General features: G+C 42.2%; 1 protein-coding gene across 1 annotated transcript; it reads left to right on the top strand.

Moving 5' to 3' along the window:
• Nucleotides 1–106: 106 nt before the first annotated feature.
• On the top strand, nucleotides 107–16,659 carry LOC139719731 (uncharacterized). Its single transcript, XM_071631124.1, has 10 exons — nucleotides 107–889; nucleotides 3,339–5,372; nucleotides 6,729–6,862; nucleotides 7,422–7,540; nucleotides 8,036–8,179; nucleotides 9,965–10,110; nucleotides 11,916–12,070; nucleotides 13,360–13,501; nucleotides 14,632–16,574; nucleotides 16,645–16,659. Exons 1-10 carry the CDS (start codon nucleotides 169–171, stop codon nucleotides 16,657–16,659), a joined length of 5,553 nt encoding a protein of 1,850 aa, XP_071487225.1. The 5' UTR covers nucleotides 107–168.
• The last annotated feature ends 6,564 nt before the right edge of the window (nucleotides 16,660–23,223 follow it).

Genomic DNA, 23,223 nt, shown 5'->3' with positions numbered 1-23,223 from the left:
CATAAATCTATGACTTCTTTTATTTATACGAACGAGGTTGCATAGAAAATTCGCAACTAACAGCGTGACGTAATGACCGCCAAGTGTGAAAGATAGGGCCGAAAAATAGTGGGAGGATAGAAGCGACAACACTCCAAAAACGTTTCATCTTCATGTCTCCTCGTCAATATGCCCGCTACTAAGGGCGACACTGGGCGCGACACCGACGACGACGATGATATATTCACGCATGCACCACTACGTAGAGCCAAGAAAGGCAAAAATTTGTCGCAAGCATCTTCAGTTTCATCGAGGAGCGGGAGGCAACAAACAACTCAACGCAGCAGTGGCCGAGCTGGAGCAGGAGGCCCGTCGGCGGGGATTCCCCAGAACGGTGGTCGCTCTGTCTGGACTGACACAAAAAGTTGCAAAGTTAACCGCCCACCAGCAAATAAAAATTCGCGGGAACATACAGGTGACAGTCACGATAAGCCCAGTCGGAACTCACTGAAGACGAGTGAATGGTCATGGAGCCAAAATGAGAAGGTATCCTGTTGTCATCATGATCGCAGGACAAATGAATGCTCAAAGTCAAAACCCACAGGCACAACATCGTCATCGTCATCCTTGACATCGGGTATGAGCCGCATCCATACACCTACCATGTCCATGGGAAGGTCCACATCACTTAAAAGGAAGCACGACGAGTTTGAGTCTGCATCCTCATCATCAACCAGCACAGGAAGGCAAAGAGCTGATGCAACTTCATCGGAGTCGGCATCGAAAATGAATGAATTCTGCCCCATTTGTCAAGTGCCATTTGCTGCAGTATATCAGCATAGTCGAACATTTCCAGAGGAGCATGTCCAACAGTGCATAGAGGTTGACATTGTTGATCATTCTCGTGAAGGTATACATCTCTGTTAACACTTGACCTTACTGCGACCAGCCCCATACGCATAGCGTAATGGGGCTGCGGACTGTAGCATTCAGGATCGTGACTAGGTATTATCGCGCCCAAATATCAACTTTAAATTGAAAAATTTATTCAATTTGAAGACTTACCAGTGAAGTTGATGTATTGACAATAGGGTTTGTGCAATGTTTGGTTCTGTCAATAGTCCCTTTCTGTTCGAATTGATGACTTAATGTAAGACAGAGAAACCTGGGAGAGCCACACTGAATTGACGGCCAGCGCATGCGCACAAATTTCTAATCCATTGACAGGATAAGATGTCTGTGTGCGCATGCGCTGGCCGTCAATTCAGTGTAGCTTTCCCAGGTTTCTCTCGACCGAGTCACATTAAGTCATCAATTTGAACAGAAAGTTACTATCGTCAGAACCAAACGTTGCACGAACCCTGTTGTCAATACTTCACCTTCACTGGTAAGTCTTCAAATTGAATAAATTTTTCGATTTAAAGTTGATATTTGGGCGCGATAATACCTAGTCACGATCCTGAATGCTACAGTCCGCAGCCCCATTACGCTATGCGTATGGGGTTGCTGGTTGCAGTTACACTTGACCTAACTATACACAGCCCAGTCAGTGTAAAAAAGCGACAGAGTTGTACCTGGGTGGTGCACAACAACAAAGCGAACACAAAGCGAACATGGCGATCGCGTTGAGTTTTGATACTTTCCATCATTTTTATCACCTCAAACTCATTAAAGACAATCTTCATTAATTAGACTTCATTTCTATGTTATCGATATTGACATATACAATTTACAACTTACCAAAAACCAAGATTATATGCAGCATGTGCAAACGGTTAATCGTTTCACTGATGGCCATTTTGAATAATGGGGAGTTCATGCAATATCGGAGTTGCACTTTCGATCGCATGAACTCCTGATTATTCAAAATGGCCGTCAGCTAGTGAAGGATGATGTATCATTTGCACATGCTGCATATAATCTTCGTTTTCGGTAAGTTGTGAATTGTGTATATGTCAATATCGATTTAGCATGAATGAAGTCCAATTAATGAAAATTGTCTTTACAAAATGAGTTTGAGGTGACAAAAACTGTCAAGTATCAAAACTCAATGTGATCGTCATGTTCGCTTTGTGTTTGCTTTGTTGTTGTGCACCACCCAGGTACAGCCCTGTCATTTTTTTACAGCGACTGGGCTGTGTATAGTTTCACTTGACCCACCTTGTAGCTTCAATGTCATCTTGATTTAATATTGACATTCTTACCGTACCAGTTTGGGCCTTTGGGGCAACTTTTCATTTGCAGTGTACATAGTTGCAATTTGAGTAACATTTTTATGACAACTAGTTGTTGAAGAAATAGATTTTCAGTCATTCAGTCATGTTCAAGCATCCAACCACCATGCTCTAGTGACATGTACTAGCTCAATAAACAGAGCCCTTGAGGTATCTTGGACAAAAGTGCAATGTTTACCTTGCCCCTAAAATCTGCCCAAATCACATGCATAGAATCTAGTAAATTTTTTGAGAATAAAAAAAGTAAAAATGTGAAATGTTCTTGTCATGCTGTGTGTAGCATTTCCCCTTTTCTATAAAATTTATGTACAAATGTATTTCAGTCATATTCTGTTAACACTCTACCACACAATTTGATATAAAAAACTAACTTCTGCATCAACTGCGGACAGCAAAAATGTGCAATGACTCTTGTAGTACAGTACAATTATGTGATTGTAAGTAGGCTCTTGGAAATGTGGGGAAATTTTGTTCAGATTTCTATGATTAAAATTCCATTTGCCAAGTTATCATACTTTATATAAACAGAGTTTACTCAGGCTTGATCATGCAACAACCTATCTGGGGGCATTTCATGAAGCGCTTTGTCCGACAAATTCATCGGACAAATTTGCATTCAGCCAATCAGATACAAGGATTTCAGTAGCTTATAACAATTTGTCAGAAAAATTTCCGACCAAAACGCTTCATGAAATGCCCCCCCCCCCCAACATCAATGGACTCATGTTCAAACCTTACCACCAAACACAAAGCAGCACACTTCCACACCATATATCTATCTTATGGGGAACAGTCCCATCCCAGATGTTCACTTTGAATGTGTTCAAGAGCTGACAGCTTGTGGCTCAGCATGTGCTAAGTATGGGCAGTAAAGAAAATTGGCATCGTTTAAAAATGCGAAATTGTATAAAATTGTACAAAAAAATAAAAACAAACAAAAAAACACATAAATTTCATCTCTCTATCAGGATGTATGTTCATACATGATGTGCTGGCTTGTGCAGATTTGAAGATTTGGTCACTTTGCTAATCCCCCTCCCCTCACTAAAAAAAGAGAGTTTAAATGCAATCAGCACATTTCTTAGTTAATAACAATATACGTGTGTATTGATGTTTTATTTTCAGAATGTCCGGATGCGGATACATGCACTTCAACCATCCCTCAACATTTCCAGAAATATAGCCACTGCATCCTGGCTTGTCACAGAGCTATGACAGTAGACAGCGAACACAGCCAGGTAGAAACATCCACTTTGGAGGGAGAAGATGTTCAAGAGGAAGACTTGTCCTCGGATGGTAGCAAAGAGATTTATTCACCAGCAAAGAAACTCAAGCCATCATCATCAACAGATGAAGTTGCCACGCCAACCAGGAAAGACTATCGCCTTGAGGTACAGGGTAATCGGGTTCTATGCACACCCATCCAAGATGAAGAATGCAATGTCAAAAGGGAGAGTGCTCCTCAAGCAAAGAAACCAAAGAACACTGCTCGAAAGTCCTGCAAGGGAGTGATTCGTGATCAGAGGAGTAGAAATTCTATTCAGGTTAAAGACATTGACAAAGAAGAGCATGAGAAGAAGAGACCAAAGACCAAAGATGAAAGTAATTCAGCCCACTGTTCAGCACACCCCAGGAGGTCACAACAGGTAACTAGCGTCAAGGAAAACCGCAGTCGACTGACAAACTCAGATTCTGAAGACGATGCATTTGAGAAATCTGGGCACAGAGAACCCGGGGATTGTGAACGTCCCTCAACTGATTATAGGACCAAAAGTAGACTTTCTCTCACTGCCAAGAGGAAAATGAAGATGAGTCAAACGGAGACAAAAGGAAGCACCCCAAATACCAAGCAGATGACACCGTCCACTCCCACATCCGGGAAGCGAGGTCAGAAGAGAACAAGGGATGACATCCACAATACAAGGACATTGCACCATTACTTCTCCCCGAGTCAGAAGTCTCATCACGCAAGCACTTGTGCGGCAGAAGACAGAGGTAATGCTTTTGGCGGATCGTCGCCAGTGCCATCTTCCTCATCATCACTCACGTACATTCCCCCTTCCAAAGTTGCAAAATGCATGGATGATACTGTGGATAATCCAGTATGCACAGAAGATGAGGAAGAACCATATGATAGTGATGTAGACATATTTTTGGTGGATAGTGACCAATCCTCTCCCTTGTGTCAGAGTGTGAAGGCAGAACAGACCTCAAAGTCTGTGGATTCTGCAAGTGAGGACATGGAAAACGAGTCCGTCCTGATTGGTGGAGGTGTAACCAAACTCCAGCAGCATCCTGGCAAAGAAAAGACCAAAGCAGGGAAACACACAGCCATCAAACTTGACAAGCCCGCAGATCTTGGCAGAAATTCCCCAAGTTTTGATCTCCTGAGTGGTTCAAATGATCTCTGCAGTGAGAGTGAGGAGAGTGAATCCCTCTTGGTTGTTGCAGGAGCCAAAAATGATACAAAATTGCCTGAGGAGCATGAAGACGCTTGTGTTGAAGATGGTTCAAGGAGTGCTTCTGCCGCCAGTTGCGCAGTCCCCATTCCGCCAACGTCATTATCAGATTCCCTTGAATTGTCAGAGGAGCTTCCAGCATATCCTCTGTCAACTAAAACTTCAGGTGATAGCAGCAACCAACTGCCGGAAGCATGTCGTGATGAAACCGAAACAGAGTGTCAGGTCTATGATCGGAGAGATGATGATACCCAGTGTGGCAAGAGTCCGGGAGAGAGCTCTGCTCAGATACAAGTACAAAACCCAAAAGAGAATCAAGAGAGTAATGCCAGTCATCCACATGGACATGAAGATGCGGCAAAATCAGATAATGATGCCGACTTGCATAGCACTTGGACAAAGAAAATCGGTACAGCAAGTGATGCAGCTCAGAGTTTTGACCTTTCACCTTCTCGTCTGACAACCAAAGGGAGCCAGTCCTCCAGCCAAGAGAGTTCAAAGAGGCGCAAGCAAGGAACACTTGATGCTTTCTTCGGGTGCAAGCCTGCACCAAGGGTAGAGCCACCCCAAGACACCAAGCCAAAGAGGTCTCGGAGAGGGCAAGCTAGTTTTTCTCAGCAGGCTGAGCCGAGGAATCAAGGGGAGAAAGAATGGGTCAATGTCAGTGGCAGAGCATGCCCATTCTACAAGAAAATGACAGGTATTTATAATATTTCACTTAAGGCGCGGTCAGACTGGCAAAAGATCGAGAAGTTTAAGATCGCGAAGTTTGGGCCATTGGTCCACGCGCAAGCAAGAGTGCGCCGTTCGATGGCTTGTGATTGTGACGTAACAATGCACATCTGTACATGACAATGGCCTCGCGCTTCGGAGGCACCGCCCGTAAACAGATCAAGAAGTTTCGCGGGAAGTTTGCGGTCACACTGGCAAAACTTCGAGATCTTAAACTTCGCGATCTTTTGCCAGTCTGACCACGCCTTTAGATACACTTACATTTTTATGTTGTCTAGGAAAGATTTCTGAAGTTTCTGTACTAATTTCCAATATCTTGTAAAAGAAAATAACTAAGACATCACCTTTCCTTGTGTAAGATTTAGACAAATATTGATAGCTCATGACCAAATTTGCAGTACTCAAATTATCATAAGGTAGCTACTTTTTATTACCTCCTCCCTATTACCTCCGCCAAGAGAGGAGGTTATGTTTTCGTTACCGTTGGTTTGTGTGTTAGTTAGTTTGTCCGTGTGCAAAATAACTCAAAAAGTAGTGAACGGATTGGGATGAAACTTGCAGGAAAGGTCGAGAATGACACAAGTAACAAAGAATCAACTTTTGGTAGTGATCCAAGAATTTTTGGGGAAGTTATGAAGGATTTTTGATATTTTGGCAGATAGGGTCAATGAACTTGGGAGTTCAGGCTGCCCGTATTTGAGGTTTGCATGCGCACACTAAAGTGCGTGCTTTAGTTTCTCTTAGGGTAAGGCATGCCGTGCAGCTGAGGGTTTATGACGTAACAAAGGCTTCTACACTGGGAAATAGGGCAGCTTTCAGCACACAATGCTGTAAGTATGTATGGATGGAAATCACTGATCTCTGTGGAAGAACAAGATCAGTGGTAGAAATGAGCTGCATGCTTAGCGGAGGTCTGCGCTCTCAAAGTGCTTCTCTAGTTATTAAATGTTATCATTATTGTATTAAATAGCTGTCTGCTGCCCAATAGCAATTTCATGAATTTGAATAATTATGCAGTACCCGCTGCATGCTATAAGGATTAGAACCAACACTTGCTGTTGGGCAGAAGCTCGATGGTCTAGTGGAGATGACGCCTGTCCGGAGATCAGGAGGTGGTAGGTTCGAATCCTGCTCGAGTATGTACGCTTATGATTTCTTTTATCATGGCTACTACTAAAACACTGATCAATTGAGTGCTTATTTACGTCAATTTAGGGCATTCGTTAATCAGTCGCAATGAAAAAAATCTTGATGGAAGAATTTCATGAATTTGAATAAGTAGCCAGGTCTCCTGGCATATGTGCCTCTGTGTACATTTTCGCAGGTACGTCTTTCACTGTGGATGCATTCAGCTTTGGGGTCATACACAACTGCACAGCCTACTTCCTCAGCCACTTTCACTACGACCACTACAGAGGGTTGTCCAAGCATTTCAATCAGAAGCTCTTCTGTAGCAAGGTGAGGGGTGTTTCCTCTTTGTAAAGTGGAAAATCACTCATTATTTTCAAGTTGACTTTTCAAAGAGGAATTTACCCCAAACCTATGTGGGATTTGGTGAATGCAGAAATATTTCGAATTGTATAAACCACCTGGTGAAGTTTGAGGAAAACTAAACAATCTACTTGGAAGTTGTGAATTCTACAGTTTGGGTTTTAAAATCTATATCCTGTCATGACTGGATAAGAAGGCTACAACTATTTGTGATGTCACAGAAGTGGACCAACCTGAAAAAATATATTTTCATTTTTCTAGCATAATGACAGAGTACTTCACTTATTTCTAGAAGGCTGAGGAATAATATTACTTTTAACATATGATAGTGACAAGTTGAGGGAATTTTTATTTCCAATTCGAGAATTATGTCTTTTATTATCATCAGTGTTTGTTTATTTCATATTTGTAAGTGCTATCAGTGAAGAAGAAGAAGAAGAAGAAGAAGAAGAAGAAGAAGAAGAAGAAGAAGAAGAAGAAGAAGAAGAAGACTGATTATCAATTGCATCTGTTTTCAATTCTGAAGGTCACAGGTAACCTTGTGCTGTCTAGAATCAAGGTCAGAGAACAGCACATCAACCGCCTGCCTATGAACAACCCAGTCGTCATAGACGACGTGGAGGTGACGCTTCTTGATGCCAACCAGTGAGTAGTCTCGTTTTCAGACACAGATGTCTGTTTATGCTTTTATAAATGTCCATTGTTCTGTCTGTGTTAAATCAGGAAAAAAAAAGGAAATAAAAAAGGAAGAAACCATTAAGTGCCATAGGAAGTTTCACTCTCCATTTATCATCCTATTGTTGAAAACATCAGATGGTATTAACCCTTTGAGGACGTGTCTCCCGAGTATACTCGGGCAAGTATCTACCGGAAATGTGTGTTGTAGCAAATTAATTTTAAATGAAACCTTGTGATAAGGTAGTTGCGTTTAATTTAGTCAGTGACATTGGGTACCATGGGGAGGTGGCATCAAGGTATGATCTTGAAGCTAAGCTGAGCATTTGCACCCCATGAAAGGGTTCTTCTTATGTTCATCTTTTGTTTTCATTGAAATATGCATTTATCTTCATTATTCCCCTATGTGCAACTTTTGTCTTTAAAGTCAACTTTTTCTCCCCTTGAAATGTCTCCCCATCTTAGCTGCCCTGGCTCGGTCATGTTCCTCTTCAAGCTGAGGACAGGCGCAACATACCTTCACACGGGAGACTTCCGAGCAGATGCCAAGATGGAAGAGTATCCTGAACTGGTCGGTTGCCATGTCAACCAGCTGTACCTGGACACAACGTGAGTTCTCTTTATGTATGAGCAGAAAGATGATGAAAGAAGTCGCTTGTGGCAAAATGCACCCCGTCCAAAAAAAAGATAGATAAATGAAATTAAAAATATGGGGGAAGCCTTGGGACCACAAAGAAAATTTAACTGATGTCTGTTTTTGTGTTTATATTTCACTTCATAACATAGTATTTAGTCTATTTTGTATCTAATAGTGTGAAAAAGCACTCTGTTCAGTAATGTAAGATGCTGTCACTATTCTATTAAAGGAGAAGTCCGGACGATTTTGAAAAAAATTAACCAAAATCTACATAAATAAAGGACCATAATGACTAAGTTTCATTGAAAAAGACCCTCCCAACTCGCCACAATCGATTTTTTAGCATCACTAATTTTGAATCGTAACTGTTCGATTTCTGTACGCCGGCGAGAAAGATCACGTGACAGCGTGACGTATCCTCCTCACATTGCTTTTTGCTTGGAGCGTCAGCTGGCATCGGGGGAGCCCTGCTTGAGCAACGGTGATACGGGCCAAGCAAGCGGTAGTAGCGTACCGCTCAACAGTCTCTGACCACACAGCGGATGCACGCGGCATGATCTATTGCTTCATTAAAAAAATGCCGATGTGTCAAGTGTTAGGGTGTTGTCAATACTTCAACTTTACTAGTAAGTCTTCAAATTGAAGAAATATTTCGATTTTAAATTGATATTTATTAACGATACTACCTTATCATGATCCTGAATGCTACAACACGCAGCCCCATTACCCTGTGTGTATTGGGCTGCTGGTCGTAGTTACCGGCGCGGCGGCGGTACCAAGCTGGCGCTGGCGTTTCTTCCGTGGTTCAAGTTACATGTATACTGTCGTATTTTATCACCGTCAGACACACTTTTCAACAGTCTCGGACAACAAAAGAGGCAATAATTCTGACATTGACAGACTGATTTCAGATTGTTCACACTCAGAAGTCGAAAAAAACGATCGCGGACTGTGATAGCACTTGGCAGCAGCAGACGTAAATGTATGCCTGAACAGCCCGACAACAGCTAATGCATTGTAAGTGATGGGGTGGACACTAATAAGTACGGCAGTATTATAATACATACATATTTCAATTTAAACGAAAATGTTATAGCATTGCAACTATTTTACATTAATCTTTGAAGATTTTATATAGATATATAACGAAGATTATTTGAATAAAGGAATACAGCGTTTGGCAACAGCACTCGTAAATCGGTGTACGGTCTCCTGCAGTAGCGCCGACAAGGCACACCTATGCAGGCATGCAGATACCGCCCGCAGTCAGCAGTGCAATGGGAGATCGATGCGTAGCTGGGCTTCGCTCGCGGTGCTCTCAGCTGAGGAAACTGCGCCCGATACGTCATGCGCAATGCATTCTGGGACAGATAGTACGAAGGGCTGCTCGCGACGGATTCGAACATGAAGAATTATCTTATTTAAAAAAAAAAATCATAGTAAATGTATCTGATGGTCTTTTCTCGTCGGGAAAAGGGCAATAGGTTCATGAAATATTGTTCTTTACACACGAAGCGGCTGATAATTGTCCGGACTTCCCCTTTAAATAGAGATGAAATCTTTAAAAAATTGATCCATCATAAATCTTTCTCCCTCATTCCATCCTTAATTTTAGTCAGTCTTTTGTTTTTTGTGTTTTTTTTCCAAATTGAATCATAAGTTTTCAAGAAATACCTTGATAGCTTAAAGTGCTACCGTGTGTAACTGCATTAAAAGAGTGTACCCAAGAGACTTACCGCTCACATTTTTCATTGCAGATACTGCGATCCACAATACACATTCCCTTCTCAGCAAGACGTCATCCGCTTTGCCGTGACAACAGCAGAGAAAGCCGTCAGACAAAACAGGAGGACGCTCATTGTGTGTGGAACGTACACCATCGGCAAAGAGAAAGTCTTCAAAGGTGAGCTGTTCAGTGCAAGTCAGTCTCAAGAACTGTGCAAGATGTTACATAAGCAGTTGCCCGATTGTCTGGGGCAAATGAAAATCAGTCGGGCAAGTGTTTTGGAACAATGAGGAAAAAATGCTTGCCCAAATTGGGCAAGCAAAAAGTTTTGCACAAACCCACGAAGTCAACCATACAAAGGCCCAAAGATGATGACAGTTCTGACGTACTTTGATTTCATTTCAGCAACTTGCCAACACTTAGGTGGAGAAGCCCCAGTGCAATGCAACCCCAACACTCGATCAAACCAAGTTTGTTACTCCAATGTTTATTTAAATCATTGTGTTTGAGTAAGCACTTGACTTACAAGTAATTTTCTGTATAATTTCATATTTTGAGGGCCTTTCTTATCAGACAAGTAAATTTCATGTTTGGGGAAGTGTTCTGAAACAATTAGAGGATTTATTTGCCTGAGTGGGTAAGCAGTAAAAAAAAAAGTTATGTAGCACCCTGCTGTGTGTGGCATATATGGGTGACTCCCATTATGACTTGAGATTGGCAGTTTTCTGTCATATATGCAAATTTTGTTGTAGCTCAACAGTAAAGTATATAAAGATATATAGATGATGGTATTGGGACCTGAATTTTTACTTTGTTGTAAAGAGAATTTTGTTTTACCCATGCTTGTTATAATGGGAGTGCACTGTATTACATCAGCATGACTGTCCACAAATCATGACTTGACCTGAAAGGCAACTTTTTAAGTGGTCAAATTTGTGGCGAAACACAAAGTCTGTGATTGGATGAGCAAGAAGCATCATCCCTGTTCAAGAAGTAAAGTCCATCTTCTGGAGGAAGACAGACAGTCTACCTGTTTGAAATGTCGAGACCTTGTACTCTGCACGATTCCTCCCTTCCATCACAGTCCTTTTTAGGACTCTTCAACAAAGAATGACCTCAGGGTCCCATTTCATAAAAAGTTGATATGATAGCAACTCTTACTGAAATGGCAATTGTCATAGTAACGAAAAGAATCCAGCTTCCTGATTGGCTGTTGCTATTGGAAGTTGCCATTCCAGCAAGAGTTGCCACCCCAACATCTTTTATGAAACGGGGCCCTGGTCTGCACTGACTACATGTACTTCTACCTTTTCTTTTCCTCTCCTCTCACTATTCCTTTGCCTTGCATCTAACTGACCTTATGAACTTTCCCTGATATAAGCACTGTATGCACAGTATTGTGGTGTACTCTCAATAACTTTCCACAGCTTTGAGCTATGACCACCAAATCCACACCACAGGTACAAGTACATCACCCAACAATGCCAGCCAAGTTCGAATAATGGTTAATTCTGGCAAGGTCAAAGTTCAAAATGTCAATGAAATTTGCCTTACTAAAGTGCAATGGATTGTGTGCTCTCAACTTTGTACAGCTTTAAACCATGACCACAGAACTCACACTGCAGGTACATTACCTTAAGATGCTGGTCAAGTTTAGATAATGGTTGAGTCATACAAGGTCAAAGGTCAAAAGGTCAAGGAAATTCCATTGAAAAACACTATAATCATGAATTTTGATGCCCGGGTGACACATCGCCTTGCGTTTGCCTTGTCTCTTATCTTTCTAACCTTCTTACTCCTTGTCTCTATCTACGCAGATCATTTGAGATCTACTACACCTAACATTCAATATGCCATGCAAACTACCTCCTTCAAGGGAAATACATTGTGTCCGTGTAACGGGAGGCGTATTCTGCTGTGTTGTTAATTTGTGCAATTATCTTGTCAACCACTGAATTCACATGTATTTCTGCTGTCAACAGCCATTGCCAGAGCTCTGCGCTGCAAGGTGTACGTGACAGGGGAGAAGATGAAAGTTTATGAGTGTCTGGACGACCAGGAACTGGCGTCAATTCTAACAAGGGATCGTGATGCCACCCAACTCCATGTGGTCAACATGAATATCTTCAGCCATTCTGTGAGTGTGTCTGCAATATTGTTAACTCTTTATGTGCCAAGTTGGCAAGCCCACCTTGTCCGACGGCGTGCCAACTCCGCATATTCTGCTCAATGCACAAACCCGCTCAAAGTAATTGATAAATCGCCAAATGCCACAGTACAAGGAAGTTACTCCCGATTCTATTCCTGTCAAATGTACCTTGCATTTTATGTGGTGATTTACTACCAAGCACTGTTCCCTACTGAATTTGGCCATAAATTCTAAGTTTTTGTCACTGTTTTGTGCGCAAAAGTCATGCCTCTACAATAATGTAGCAACTGGTCATTTGAAAAGAAAAAACAGTCATAAATTTGTCATACAATTTACATCAAAGCAAAGCTTGGCGATTTTCTCGACAACTTTGCTCATTTCATGTCCAGCTGAACAGAAATCTGTAAAAGTTACATAAATTTGAAAGAACAGAATGTTTTCCCAAAGCATGATGACATTGGTGTCTCAGAATAATGTGGCACACACAGGGGTTTCCACCATGGCACATAAAGAGTTAGACAAACAAGTCAAATCCTAATTGAAAATTCAGTATTTTTATTCTCCTCTCCCCTCTGCCCTCCCTACCCCCCCCCCCCCCCCCCCTTCCTGTACAGGGAAGGGTAAAGGGGAAAAAAATCCCACAAAAATGTATGTGACTTTAGTAAACGCAGGAAGATTAGTGGAGGACTCATTAAAAGCTTGAGGAAAACTGGACAATCACCAGTTGCGTCACATACTCTATTTTCCATCATTCCTACATTCCCTTTTTCTTTGCTCATTTTTCCACATGGCATATTTCATTGTGGTGTAAAATACAAGGCAGTAAATGGCGTATTGAATGAAGGCTCCTTACGATAGTTGGAAAAAAGCTTGAAAACAATGCTTTTGTGGAATATAATATAAAAATCAGATAAACAAATGTCAGATTTGATTGTATTCAATACACAATGCCTGCAGTGTACATGTCATGTCTAAAAATGTCGTAAAACAGACCTTTTTTTCCTTCTTCTTCTTTCAATAAAGTAGAGGCCACCATATGGAGTAGCAGCATACTGGTAGACTGGTGTTTTGAGACACAGGTGCATAACAGGTCATATGGAGAACAATTCCTACCCCCCCACCATGCAGATATGTAATATGTATTCCCATCATCATCTCATTTGTCATGTGACTCTGTCATGTGACTGATTTTTTACTCTCATGTGACTCTGATCACACAAACATTTCGCCCTTTGCAAGACTGATGAATGCATTCTCCTTACCATTTCTCATGGTAGAAACTGAAGGGGTATCTATCGCAGTTTGGCCCAAGATATGACAACATTCTGGCATTCAAGCCCACAGGATGGACACACAGCAGCAAGACTGTGTCTCCAAGTGATATCAAACCATCTAAGAAAGGCAACTCTTGTATGTATGGTAAGCTCAACCTATCTAGACCGAACATAGTATATATATGATATAAATTTTTTAATTGAATGATTAGAATTCATACCTGAAGTAAGCTTAAAAATGTATGAGCTGCGGTATGATAATAGACCAAAAACATTTCTGACGTAACGCAAGGTGACTCACATTATAACAAAGTCCTTGGGATTTGCAGTCTTTTTCATTATTCAGCAATATCAAAATTTTGTTATAGCTGGACAATAAACTATATAGAGATGGGTACATGATAATTTTTGGACCTGAATTTTTACTTCGTTGCAGTGAGAGTCTCATTATAACCTTGTTCAGGAGAATGTTTAAACCACATGCCAAATGCTATGAAATACCCGGCTGACCTTTTCATTAAGTTACCTAATTCCAATAAACTTAACCCGTTCCGTACGGGAACCTGGTGGCTTGTGTATTAACGCTATGGGCATTTTAGAATTCAGTATGGAATGGGTTAAGAAAACAGGATCAAAGAATGTCAGGATACAGTAACTTCTGATAGAATTTCCTGTGAGTTACCACGCAATCACCCTTGTGAATTTAAAACTTTTAAAGGGAATGAACAGATCATTTACCTGGAGTGAAAAAAGTGAAGGCAAGTTTTGGTAGTTTATTGATCACCTGCTTTGCTATCCATGATCTAGCCTCTGATACAGAGCATCCTTCTTGATTCTTTCAAGCATCAGTAGACTGTATTTTTTTTTCTTCTCTTTTTTTTGTTTTGCGAGGGAGCGTCTAAATTTGCCTTGCCTACATTCCAGCCACTTGTTGCATAATTGTATTTATTAAAATCATAACATGATTGTCTTATATCATTGTCCCTAGTAAAGGCAGCAGCTAAAATAGAGGTAGTCATTCAGTCTCTGAAATGGGTGTACTTCCCAACTCTTTGTTTGTCTGTCTTATTGAGATAGAAAGGAACAAGTCTTGAATGATACTAGGATTGACTAAGGCTCTGAATGCTTACCTAGTATTATATTAGTAGCTACCATATTAATTAGCTACTCAGCTGTTTGAAATTAAATTTTTATGACATTGACAATTGCAGTGAACCAGAGTAAGCCCTTCGGAAATGATACCCGAATTTGATAGGATTTATCCTTTCCTCCCAGGTATCCCATATAGTGAACACAGTAGTTACTCCGAGATGAAGCGCTTTGTCCAGTTTCTGAGGGCAGACAGAATTTTGCCTACTGTGAACAACGGGGACCCCAGAGCCCGCAAGGAGATGGAGAGCATCTTCAGCAAGTGGATGAAGGAGTGCAGGGATGGTGGAGGAGGAGGAAGAGGGCAAGGAGGAGGAGGAGGAGGTAAAGGACCATTAGGAGGATGTCAAGGACAATATAGAGGGGGAGATGAAGCAAGAGGAAAGGAAGTACGAGGAGGAGGAGGAGGAGCAGAAGGATCAGGAAGAGGAGGCAAAGGATCGTTTGAATGGGGAGGAGGTGGTGGAGGAGGAGGAGGAAGAGGTGGAGGTGGTGTTGTTGATGATGGAAGAGGAGTTGGACAAGGAGGAGGAGATGGTGGTGGAGGAGGAGGTGATGGAAGAGGAAATGGGCAGGGAGGAGGAGATGGCGGTGGTGGTAGAGGAGTTGTAGGTGGTGATGGTGGAGGAGGAAGTGGGCAAGGAGTACGAGGAGGATTTGGAGGAGGAGATAAAGGGCCAATAGGAGGAAGTCGAGGACAAAAGGATGGTGGAGATGAAACACAAGTAATAGGACAAGGAGAACAAAGAGGAGTACTGGTAGTAGATGGAGAAGGAAAAGGGGGCAAAGAACCATTTGAAAGGGATGGAATTTGGCAAGGAGGTAGTGATGTGGATGATGATGGAAAAAGAAGTGGGCAAGGAGTAGGAGAAGATGAAGGAAAACTAGGAGGAGGTCTAGGACAAAAGGGAGGAGGAGGAGATGAAGCAATAGGAATAGAACAGGAAGTAGGAAGAGTAGGGGTAGAAGGAGCAGGAAAAGTAGGTAAAGAACCATTTGAAAGGAGAAGAGTTGGGCAAGAAGGAGGAGATGATAGTGGTGGTGGTGGTGGTGGAGGTGATGATGGAAAAGGAAGTGGGCAAGGAGTAGAAGGGGAGTTGGGAGAAAAAGGAGATGAGGCAAAACTCAGAGCAAGTCTAGGACAAGAGGGTGGTGGAAATGAAGCAAGAGGGATAGGACAAGGAGAAGGAAGGGGTATAGTAGAAGGAGTTCAAAAAGCAGGTGAAGAACCATTTGAAAGGAGAAGAGTTGGGCAAGAAGCAGGAGGTAATGGTGATGGAGGTGGTGATGATAGAAAAGGAGATGGGCAGGGAGTAGGAGGTAGATTGGGAGAAGGAGGAGATGATGGAAAACTAGGAGTAAGTCTAGTACAAAAGGGAGGAGGATATAGAGCAAAAGGAATAGGAGAACAAGAAAAGGGAAAAGGAGGAGTAGAAGGAACAGTAAAAGGAGATGAAAAACCCTTTGAAAAGGGAGAGGTTGGTCAAGGAGGGGGAGGTGATGGTGGTGATGAAAAAGAAAGTGGGCAGGGAGTAGGAGAGGGCTTGGGAGAAGGAATAGATGAAGGAAAACTAGGAAAAAGTCAAGGACAAAAGAGTGAAGGATATGAAGCAGTAGGAATAGGGGGACAAGAAAAAGGAAGAGGAGGAGTAGAAGGAACAGTAAAAGGAGATGAAAAACCATTTGAAAGGGGAGAAGTTGGTCAAGGAGGAGGAGGTGATGATGATGATGATGATGATATTGAAGGAAGTGGACAAGGAGTAGCAGGAGGATGGGGAGGAGGAGATAGTAAAGGGCCACTGACAGGAAGTCAAGGACAAAAGGGAGGAGGAGAAGAAACAATAGGAATAAGAGGACAAGGAGGAGGAAAAGGAGGGGAACTACCAAATGAAAGTGGAGGAGTTGGACCAGGAGGAGGTGGGCAGGGAGGAGCTGATAGTGCTGGTGGAGGAGGAGGTGGATGTGGTAATGATGGAAGAGGAAGTGAGGATGGAAACATAAGTGATGGAGGTGGTAATGATGGTGGTGGAAGGTTAGGTGGGCAAGGAGGAGGAATAGGTGGAGGAGGAGTAAGATTAGCAGGAATGGGAGAAAGAGGATTAGGATTAGGAGCCAGAAGAGTTTTATTAGCAATAAGAGGAACAAGAGGAGTAGGACTAGCAGTTAGGGGAACAAGGAGAGTAGGACTACCAGTAAGGGGAGCAAGAGGAGTAGCATTAGTAATGAGAGGTGGAAAAATAGTAACTTTAGGAGGGGTACCAGGAGTAGTAGTAGGAGGTGATGGTGGTGGAAGGGGAGGAGTAGTAGGAGGAGGTGGTGGTGGAAGGGGAGGAGTAGTAGTAGGAGGTGATGGTGGTGGAAGGGGAGGAGTAGTAGGAGGAGGTGGTGGTGGTGGTGGAAGGGGAGGAGTAGTAGTAGGAGGTGGTGGTGGAAGGGGAGGAGTAGTAGGAGGTGGTGGTGGTGGAAGGGGAGGAGTAGTAGTAGGAGGTGGTGGTGGAAGGGGAGGAGTAGTAGGAGGAGGTGGAAGGGGAGGAGTAGTAGTAGGAGGAGACGGTGGCGGTGGAAGAGGAGTAGTAGGAGGAGGTGGTGGAAGAGGAGGAGTAGTAGGAGGTGGTGGGAGGGGAGGAGTAGTAAGAGGGGGTGGTAGTGGTGGAAGGGGAGGAGTAGTAGGAGGTGGTGGTGGAAGGGGTGGAGTAGTAGGACGAGGTGGTAGTGGTGGAAGGGGAGGAGTAGTAGTAGGAGGTGGTGGTGGAAGGGGAGGAGTAGTAGTAGGAGGTGGTGGTGGAAGGGGAGGAGTAGTAGTAGGAGGTGGTGGTGGAAGGGGAGGAGTAGTAGTAGGAGGTGATGGTGGTGGAAGGGGAGGAGTAGTAGTAGTAGGAGGTGGTGGTGGTGGAAGGGGAGGAGTAGTAGTAGGAGGTGATGGTGGTGGAAGGGGAGGAGTAGTAGTAGGAGGTGGTGGTGGTGGTAGGGGAGGAGTAGTAGGAGATGGTGGTGGTGGAAGGGCAGGAGTAGTAGTAGGAGGTGGTGGTGGAAGGGGAGGAGTAGTAGGAGGAGGTGGAAGGGGAGGAGTAGTAGTAGGAGGAGACGGTGGCGGTGGAAGAGGAGTAGTAGGAGGAGGTGGTGGAAGGGGAGGAGTAGTAGGAGGTGGTGGGAGGGGAGGAGTAGTAAGAGGGGGTGGTAGTGGTGGAAGGGGAGGAGTAGTAAGAGGGGGTGGTACTGGTGGAAGGGGAGGAGTAGTAGGAGGAGGTGTTGGTGGTGGAAGGGGAGGAGTAGTAGTAGTAGGAGGTGGTGGTGGTGGTGGAAGAAGAGGAATAGTAGTAAGAGGAGGTAGTGGTGGAAGGGGAAGAGTAGCAGTGGTAGGAGGAAGAGGTGTTCGAGGGAGAGGTAGCTTTGCAAGAGGTGGTGGTGGTGGTACAGGAAGCGGAGGAGGAGGAGTATTTCATGAAAGGGGAGGGGTACAAGGAGGAAGAGGTGGTAGTGGAAGAGGAGAAGTATTAGTAGTTAGAGAAAGACGTGGTGGGAGGGGAGGGGTCATATTCAGAGGAGGTGGTGGTTGTGGAAGAGGCAGAGCAGGATTAGGAGGTTTAGCAGTCGCAGGAGGGTGGGGTGGTGGGGGAAGAGGAATAGGAGGAAGGGGTGGTGATGGAAGGGCAGGAGTTGTAGTAAGAAGAGGTGGTGGTGATGGAAGGGGAAGAGTAGTGTGTGTACAAGGAAGAGGTGATGGAGGAAGAGGAGGAGGATTTGGAGTAAGAGGAGGAGTAGTAGGAGTAAGAGGAGTAGGGGTAAGAGAAGGAGTGGTAGGGGTAAGAGGAGGAGTAGGAGTAAGAGGCGGTCGTGGAAGAGGAGGAGCAGGATTAGTAGCAATAGCAGGAGGAAGGCACGGTGATGGAAGAGGAGGAAGAGTCAGAGAAAGAGGTGGTGGTGGAAGGGGAGGAGTGGCCATATTAGGTGGAAGAGGGGGTCGTGGAAGGGGAGTAGCAGTAGCAGTGAGGGGGGTAGGTTCTGGTGGAAAAGGAGGAGTATTTGTAGGAGGAGGAAGGGGAGGGTTAGCAGAAGCAGAAAGAAGGCATGGTGATGGAAGAGGAGGAGGGGTAAGAGGAAGAGGAGGTGGTGGAAGGGGAAGAGGAGGAGTAGTATTCATTGTTAGAGGAAGAGGTGGAAGAGGTTATTATGGAAGATAAAGAATAACAGTACTGGAAGGAAGAGGAAAAGGTTTGAAAGTTGGAGGAAGAGGTGGATATAGATAAGGATGAGTAGGTGGTGTTGATAGAGGATGATGATGATGAGGTGGTGGTGGTGGTGGTGGTAGAGGTGGAGAATGATTGTCTGAAGGAGCATTGTGTTATTGAAGCCTCCACCAAGATCAACTATTAGCTTAAGATTAAGGTCTTATGCATTGTTTTCTCTTGCCGATTGCAATCATAGCAACCAACTTTTTTTTTTTAGTCTCAAGACAAATCAATTCATGTGTTTCACAAATCATTTGTTCTATGCTGCAGGTTCATAGTTTGTAGCATTCCTTTTTTATGATGTATGATGAGATGTATATTTTCATGTTTGTTTGTTTGTTTAAAAAAATGCAGAAATCGAATCATATCAAATCAAATTCAAAGTAGCCAAAGGATCAGCAAGAGGAGGAGGAGGAGGAGGAGGAGGAAGAGGGGGTGGAGGACCAATAGGAGGACAAGGAAAGGGAGGAGGAGGAAGATAATGACAACAATAAATAGGAAGAGACAGTAAGTTATCTCAGGGAGTGCATCAGATGGTTACAAGCTTGATATTAAATGACTAACACAGATATTACAGATGGTGAGTGCTGGATCAAAAAAAAAAAAGGTTTTATATCTCGAAAATCTCATACTTTTGCCGATATCAAGCAGAGAAGAAGCATGCTCCGTTTCTTTCTTCCATTCAACATTTCATGTTCATGCCATCCATGCTTATGAGAATTAAATCGGCAAAGTTTCATATTCGTGAAGGGATGTCATCTCCTATTACTCAGACACCTCGAGTGGAGTTGCAAATACATTTTTTTTTCCTACTGTAAGAACATAGCACATTGAAAATTTCACGTTGATCACTTGATATACATTGTTTATATTCATCTTGTGCAATTATGCATAAAAGCAGGAATTACATTACAAGACAACTAGAAGATGATTTAGGAATACAAAGAAAGTACAGGAGACTAAACCTATACTCTACTGTACTTTGCTCACAATTCTCTCTTGCTTGCTGTCTACACCAAAAAGAGCAGATTGCATGAATAGGCACTCAGTTTGAAAATCATTTCATTTTTTTTTTCTTCTTTTTTTTTGGGGGGGGGGGTGGGGGGCGGGGGGGAGTTTGTAGATGACTTGGCCACCACATGCCTTTTCCTCCTTAAAGACTCCATAGATAGGTTATTGCAATGGAACAAAGATCTCATGCCAGTGATACAATTTTTCCATGTGTAGGACAGGAAATTTGGCAAAGATTTGAATGTACAGTACATTTGTAGGTCAGTGGGAGAATTGTACATGTGTGATGTTGTTACCTCATCTAATTTGCATATGCAAATAGATACTCATTTGAGTTTCATGAGAATATGTGAAGCTTCAAAATTGGTACCATATACACAAATTTGAGTCTCTCTTATGGTTCAATCAAGCTTGGATGCCATATCAAGAATAAAAAATTATGTAGTGCAAGATATGTTGACAACTCACTTTATCCACAGATTTTTTTTTTTATTTGTTTGTACATGGAGCATTTTTACACTTATGAATAGATATATATGAAAGGATCTATGCAAATATCTTTATTTACTTTTGAGTCCAGTCATTGCTGTCTTTCACTGTGCTTCCAATCTTGAATCAAGCAATCTGTATCACTCAAACACTTACACATTTCATAGGTATAAATAGATAGATAAATAAATAAATACATACATAAATATATATAATATATATAAATAAATTTGTTATATTAAAAAAGATAGAAAAATGAAAACCTGAGATGCAAGCAATAATTGCTTGTGGGAGATTGGGTTTTATGGCAAAGCTTATTATGAACTGTAAGTCGCCAGCCGCAGTTAACTTGTGTGTGATTCTATGATTTAGCGCATATCTCTTACAATGAGATTTGGGCCATAGCGAGCAAAATTTCAGGTCCCACAACAGTGAAAAACATGCAAACGCTCTTCCAGTAAATCATGCAAATCCATCTTGGTAAGCGTGCCATTAAAAAGAAAATAATCGTAAATAATTGTAGCTCTTCCATCATTCTTTGCAGGGATGCTGCAATCATATTTCCACTCTATTTTTTTTTTTCATTTTACTACCACCATATCTCTCTCCCCTCTCCCCAGTGGCCAGCAATCACTTATTAAAGGACAAGTCCACCTTCATAGACATGAGGGTTGAGTGAATGCAGCAATATTAGTAGAACACATCAATGAGAGTTTGAGGAAAATCGGACAATCCGTTCAAAAGTTATGAATTTTTGAAGTTTCTGCTCAGTCACGGCTGGATGAGAAGACTACTATAGCTTGTGATGTCATATGAGTACAACTATATAAAGAAAGTATAAAGAAAATTCAAGATATTCTCACTTTTCTCACATAATAAAAGAACCCTCGACTTCTCTCTTTCAGAAGTCAGGGGGAATGATATTACCCCTAACATAAGTCAGTAACATGTCGAGGAAATGTGCACTTTATTCAAAAAGTCAAGTTTTGTGAAATTCTCTTTTTATTTTCCTTAAATCGTTGTACGCATGTGACATCATACACTGTAGTAGTCTTCTCCTCCAGCAGTGATTGTACAGGTATTTTAAAAATTCATAACTTTTGAACGGATTGTCGGATTTTCCCCAAACTTTCACTGATGTGTTCTACTAACATTGTTGCCTTCACTCAATCCACATGTATATGAAGGTGAACTTGTCCTTTAAATCATTGACTAAAGACCCTGTAGTGTGGGTCGGATACCATGGAGTTGGAAGGCTGGCCCAACTTGGATATATACCTATTTGAGTATCCCTGTAACAAATTGTGTACAACTCTGTCACTGATCTCTGTTTAAGTATGCAGGTGACGCAAGTCAAACGTTACTGCCGAGCCTACACTTTGATGCACATACATGTACTGGTGTTTGCCAACAGGCAGTCCTATTCCAGCAAAACTGAACTAGTCATGGTTTTGGAATGAACTCCGGTAGGCAGCAAATGAGGATCAATCAGGCCAACTGTGGAGTCACTCAAATAAACAAAACATCAGGCCTTTTCTGAGAGGATAGTTTGAGGTTTATTCTGGGTAAACATGGCTCCGGTGTCACACGCTTTTACATATAGGGGTAAGCGCCCTCTATAGTAATAAACATTATAATGTGTATATGTCTTAAACACAACACCAACCTTCTGTCCCCATGCCACCGAGTTTGTAATGCTATAGCTTGTTAAGCCTGAGGAGGAAGGTGGAAGTCATGCTTTCCCCTTCCTGGCCTGAGCGACGATATGAAGTGGTTGGATAGTTTATTTGTAGAGAAAAAAAAATAGATAACAGTGCACAGGGCTCAAGTAGTGATATATCTACATGAGTAGCTACAAATGTATGAGAAAAAAACAAACAGGTGGAAGCAACAACAACAATAGCATGCTGTAATTGCATACACAGAGCTTAGTAGTGTAGTTCCATATGTACATTTTCATGTATTTGCAGATATTTTCAGTATCATCTGTTACACATTAGCTTCTCTTTATCTTGAGTACTTCTAGCCAAAACACTGCCATACATTGTCAGACATGACAAGTTTAGTGATGATAACACGGACAGTAAACAGTATTTGCATTTGATTTTTGTTTTTGTAATGACATAATATGTATAATATACATTACAGGAATAGTCAGATATTATTCTGTAACATCTACTATTTGTTTCACAGTAGTCTTACAATATCATTGGCATATAACTAGTGTTTGATACTGAATGATGCAGAAAGGAATGAAAAAGCTGCATTAAAGTAATTGTACAGTAATTATAATTCTACACATTACTCCTGGGCTGTCGGTAGTGCATTGAGTAAAGTAAACAGTCAAGTAGGATGTTGCTTGACTAGTCCACCAAAATCTCCCTTCTATGAAATCTAGAAGTGGTCACCTTTGGTGAAGTTGACCCTTCGTAATTAACTACTGCACCAAATCAACAGTTGACAAAAACCTGCCTCTGTTTCAGGATCTTTAAAATGATCTTTTTTTTTGTAAGCATGATATTAATTCTTTCAAAGCTCTTATGTTGCTACTGATACTTTTTTTGTTGTTGTTGCAAGGCTGACTGTAGTATATGTTTCATGCTGCATGGGAAAGAACATCATTACTTTGTTGTAGTTGTGTACTGATGCATGCATACTTGATACATCATTATTGTGAGATGGTAATCAGCCAGTGTGTATTTTGCTCTCCTTTTGTGTTAATGCATTCCCCCAGGAAGGCCGAATATTTGCGAATATTTGTATGTAACCCTCTGGGTCTCACCATCTTAAAATGCCTGTATTTCTATAATGTAAAAATGGATGGCCAATGGGAATTAGTGACTTAATATGCACCTTGCATTCCATTACTCAGTCAATGCTAAAATGAAAAACATTCCATACACAGTGCCTGCTTCTTCGGGAAATATATTCCAGTCATTATGCCCAAGAGACATTAGTCAGCTAGTTCACAGATACAATCAGAGCATGT

Source organism: Diadema antillarum, unplaced genomic scaffold, assembly GCF_040938485.1.
Source record: "Diadema antillarum isolate AM-2024a unplaced genomic scaffold, OU_Dant_1.0 scf00000009, whole genome shotgun sequence".
NCBI lineage: Eukaryota > Metazoa > Echinodermata > Echinoidea > Diadematoida > Diadematidae > Diadema > Diadema antillarum.
Note: the sequence above shows the minus strand (reverse complement) of the source record. Positions and strands in the feature narration are given on the sequence as shown.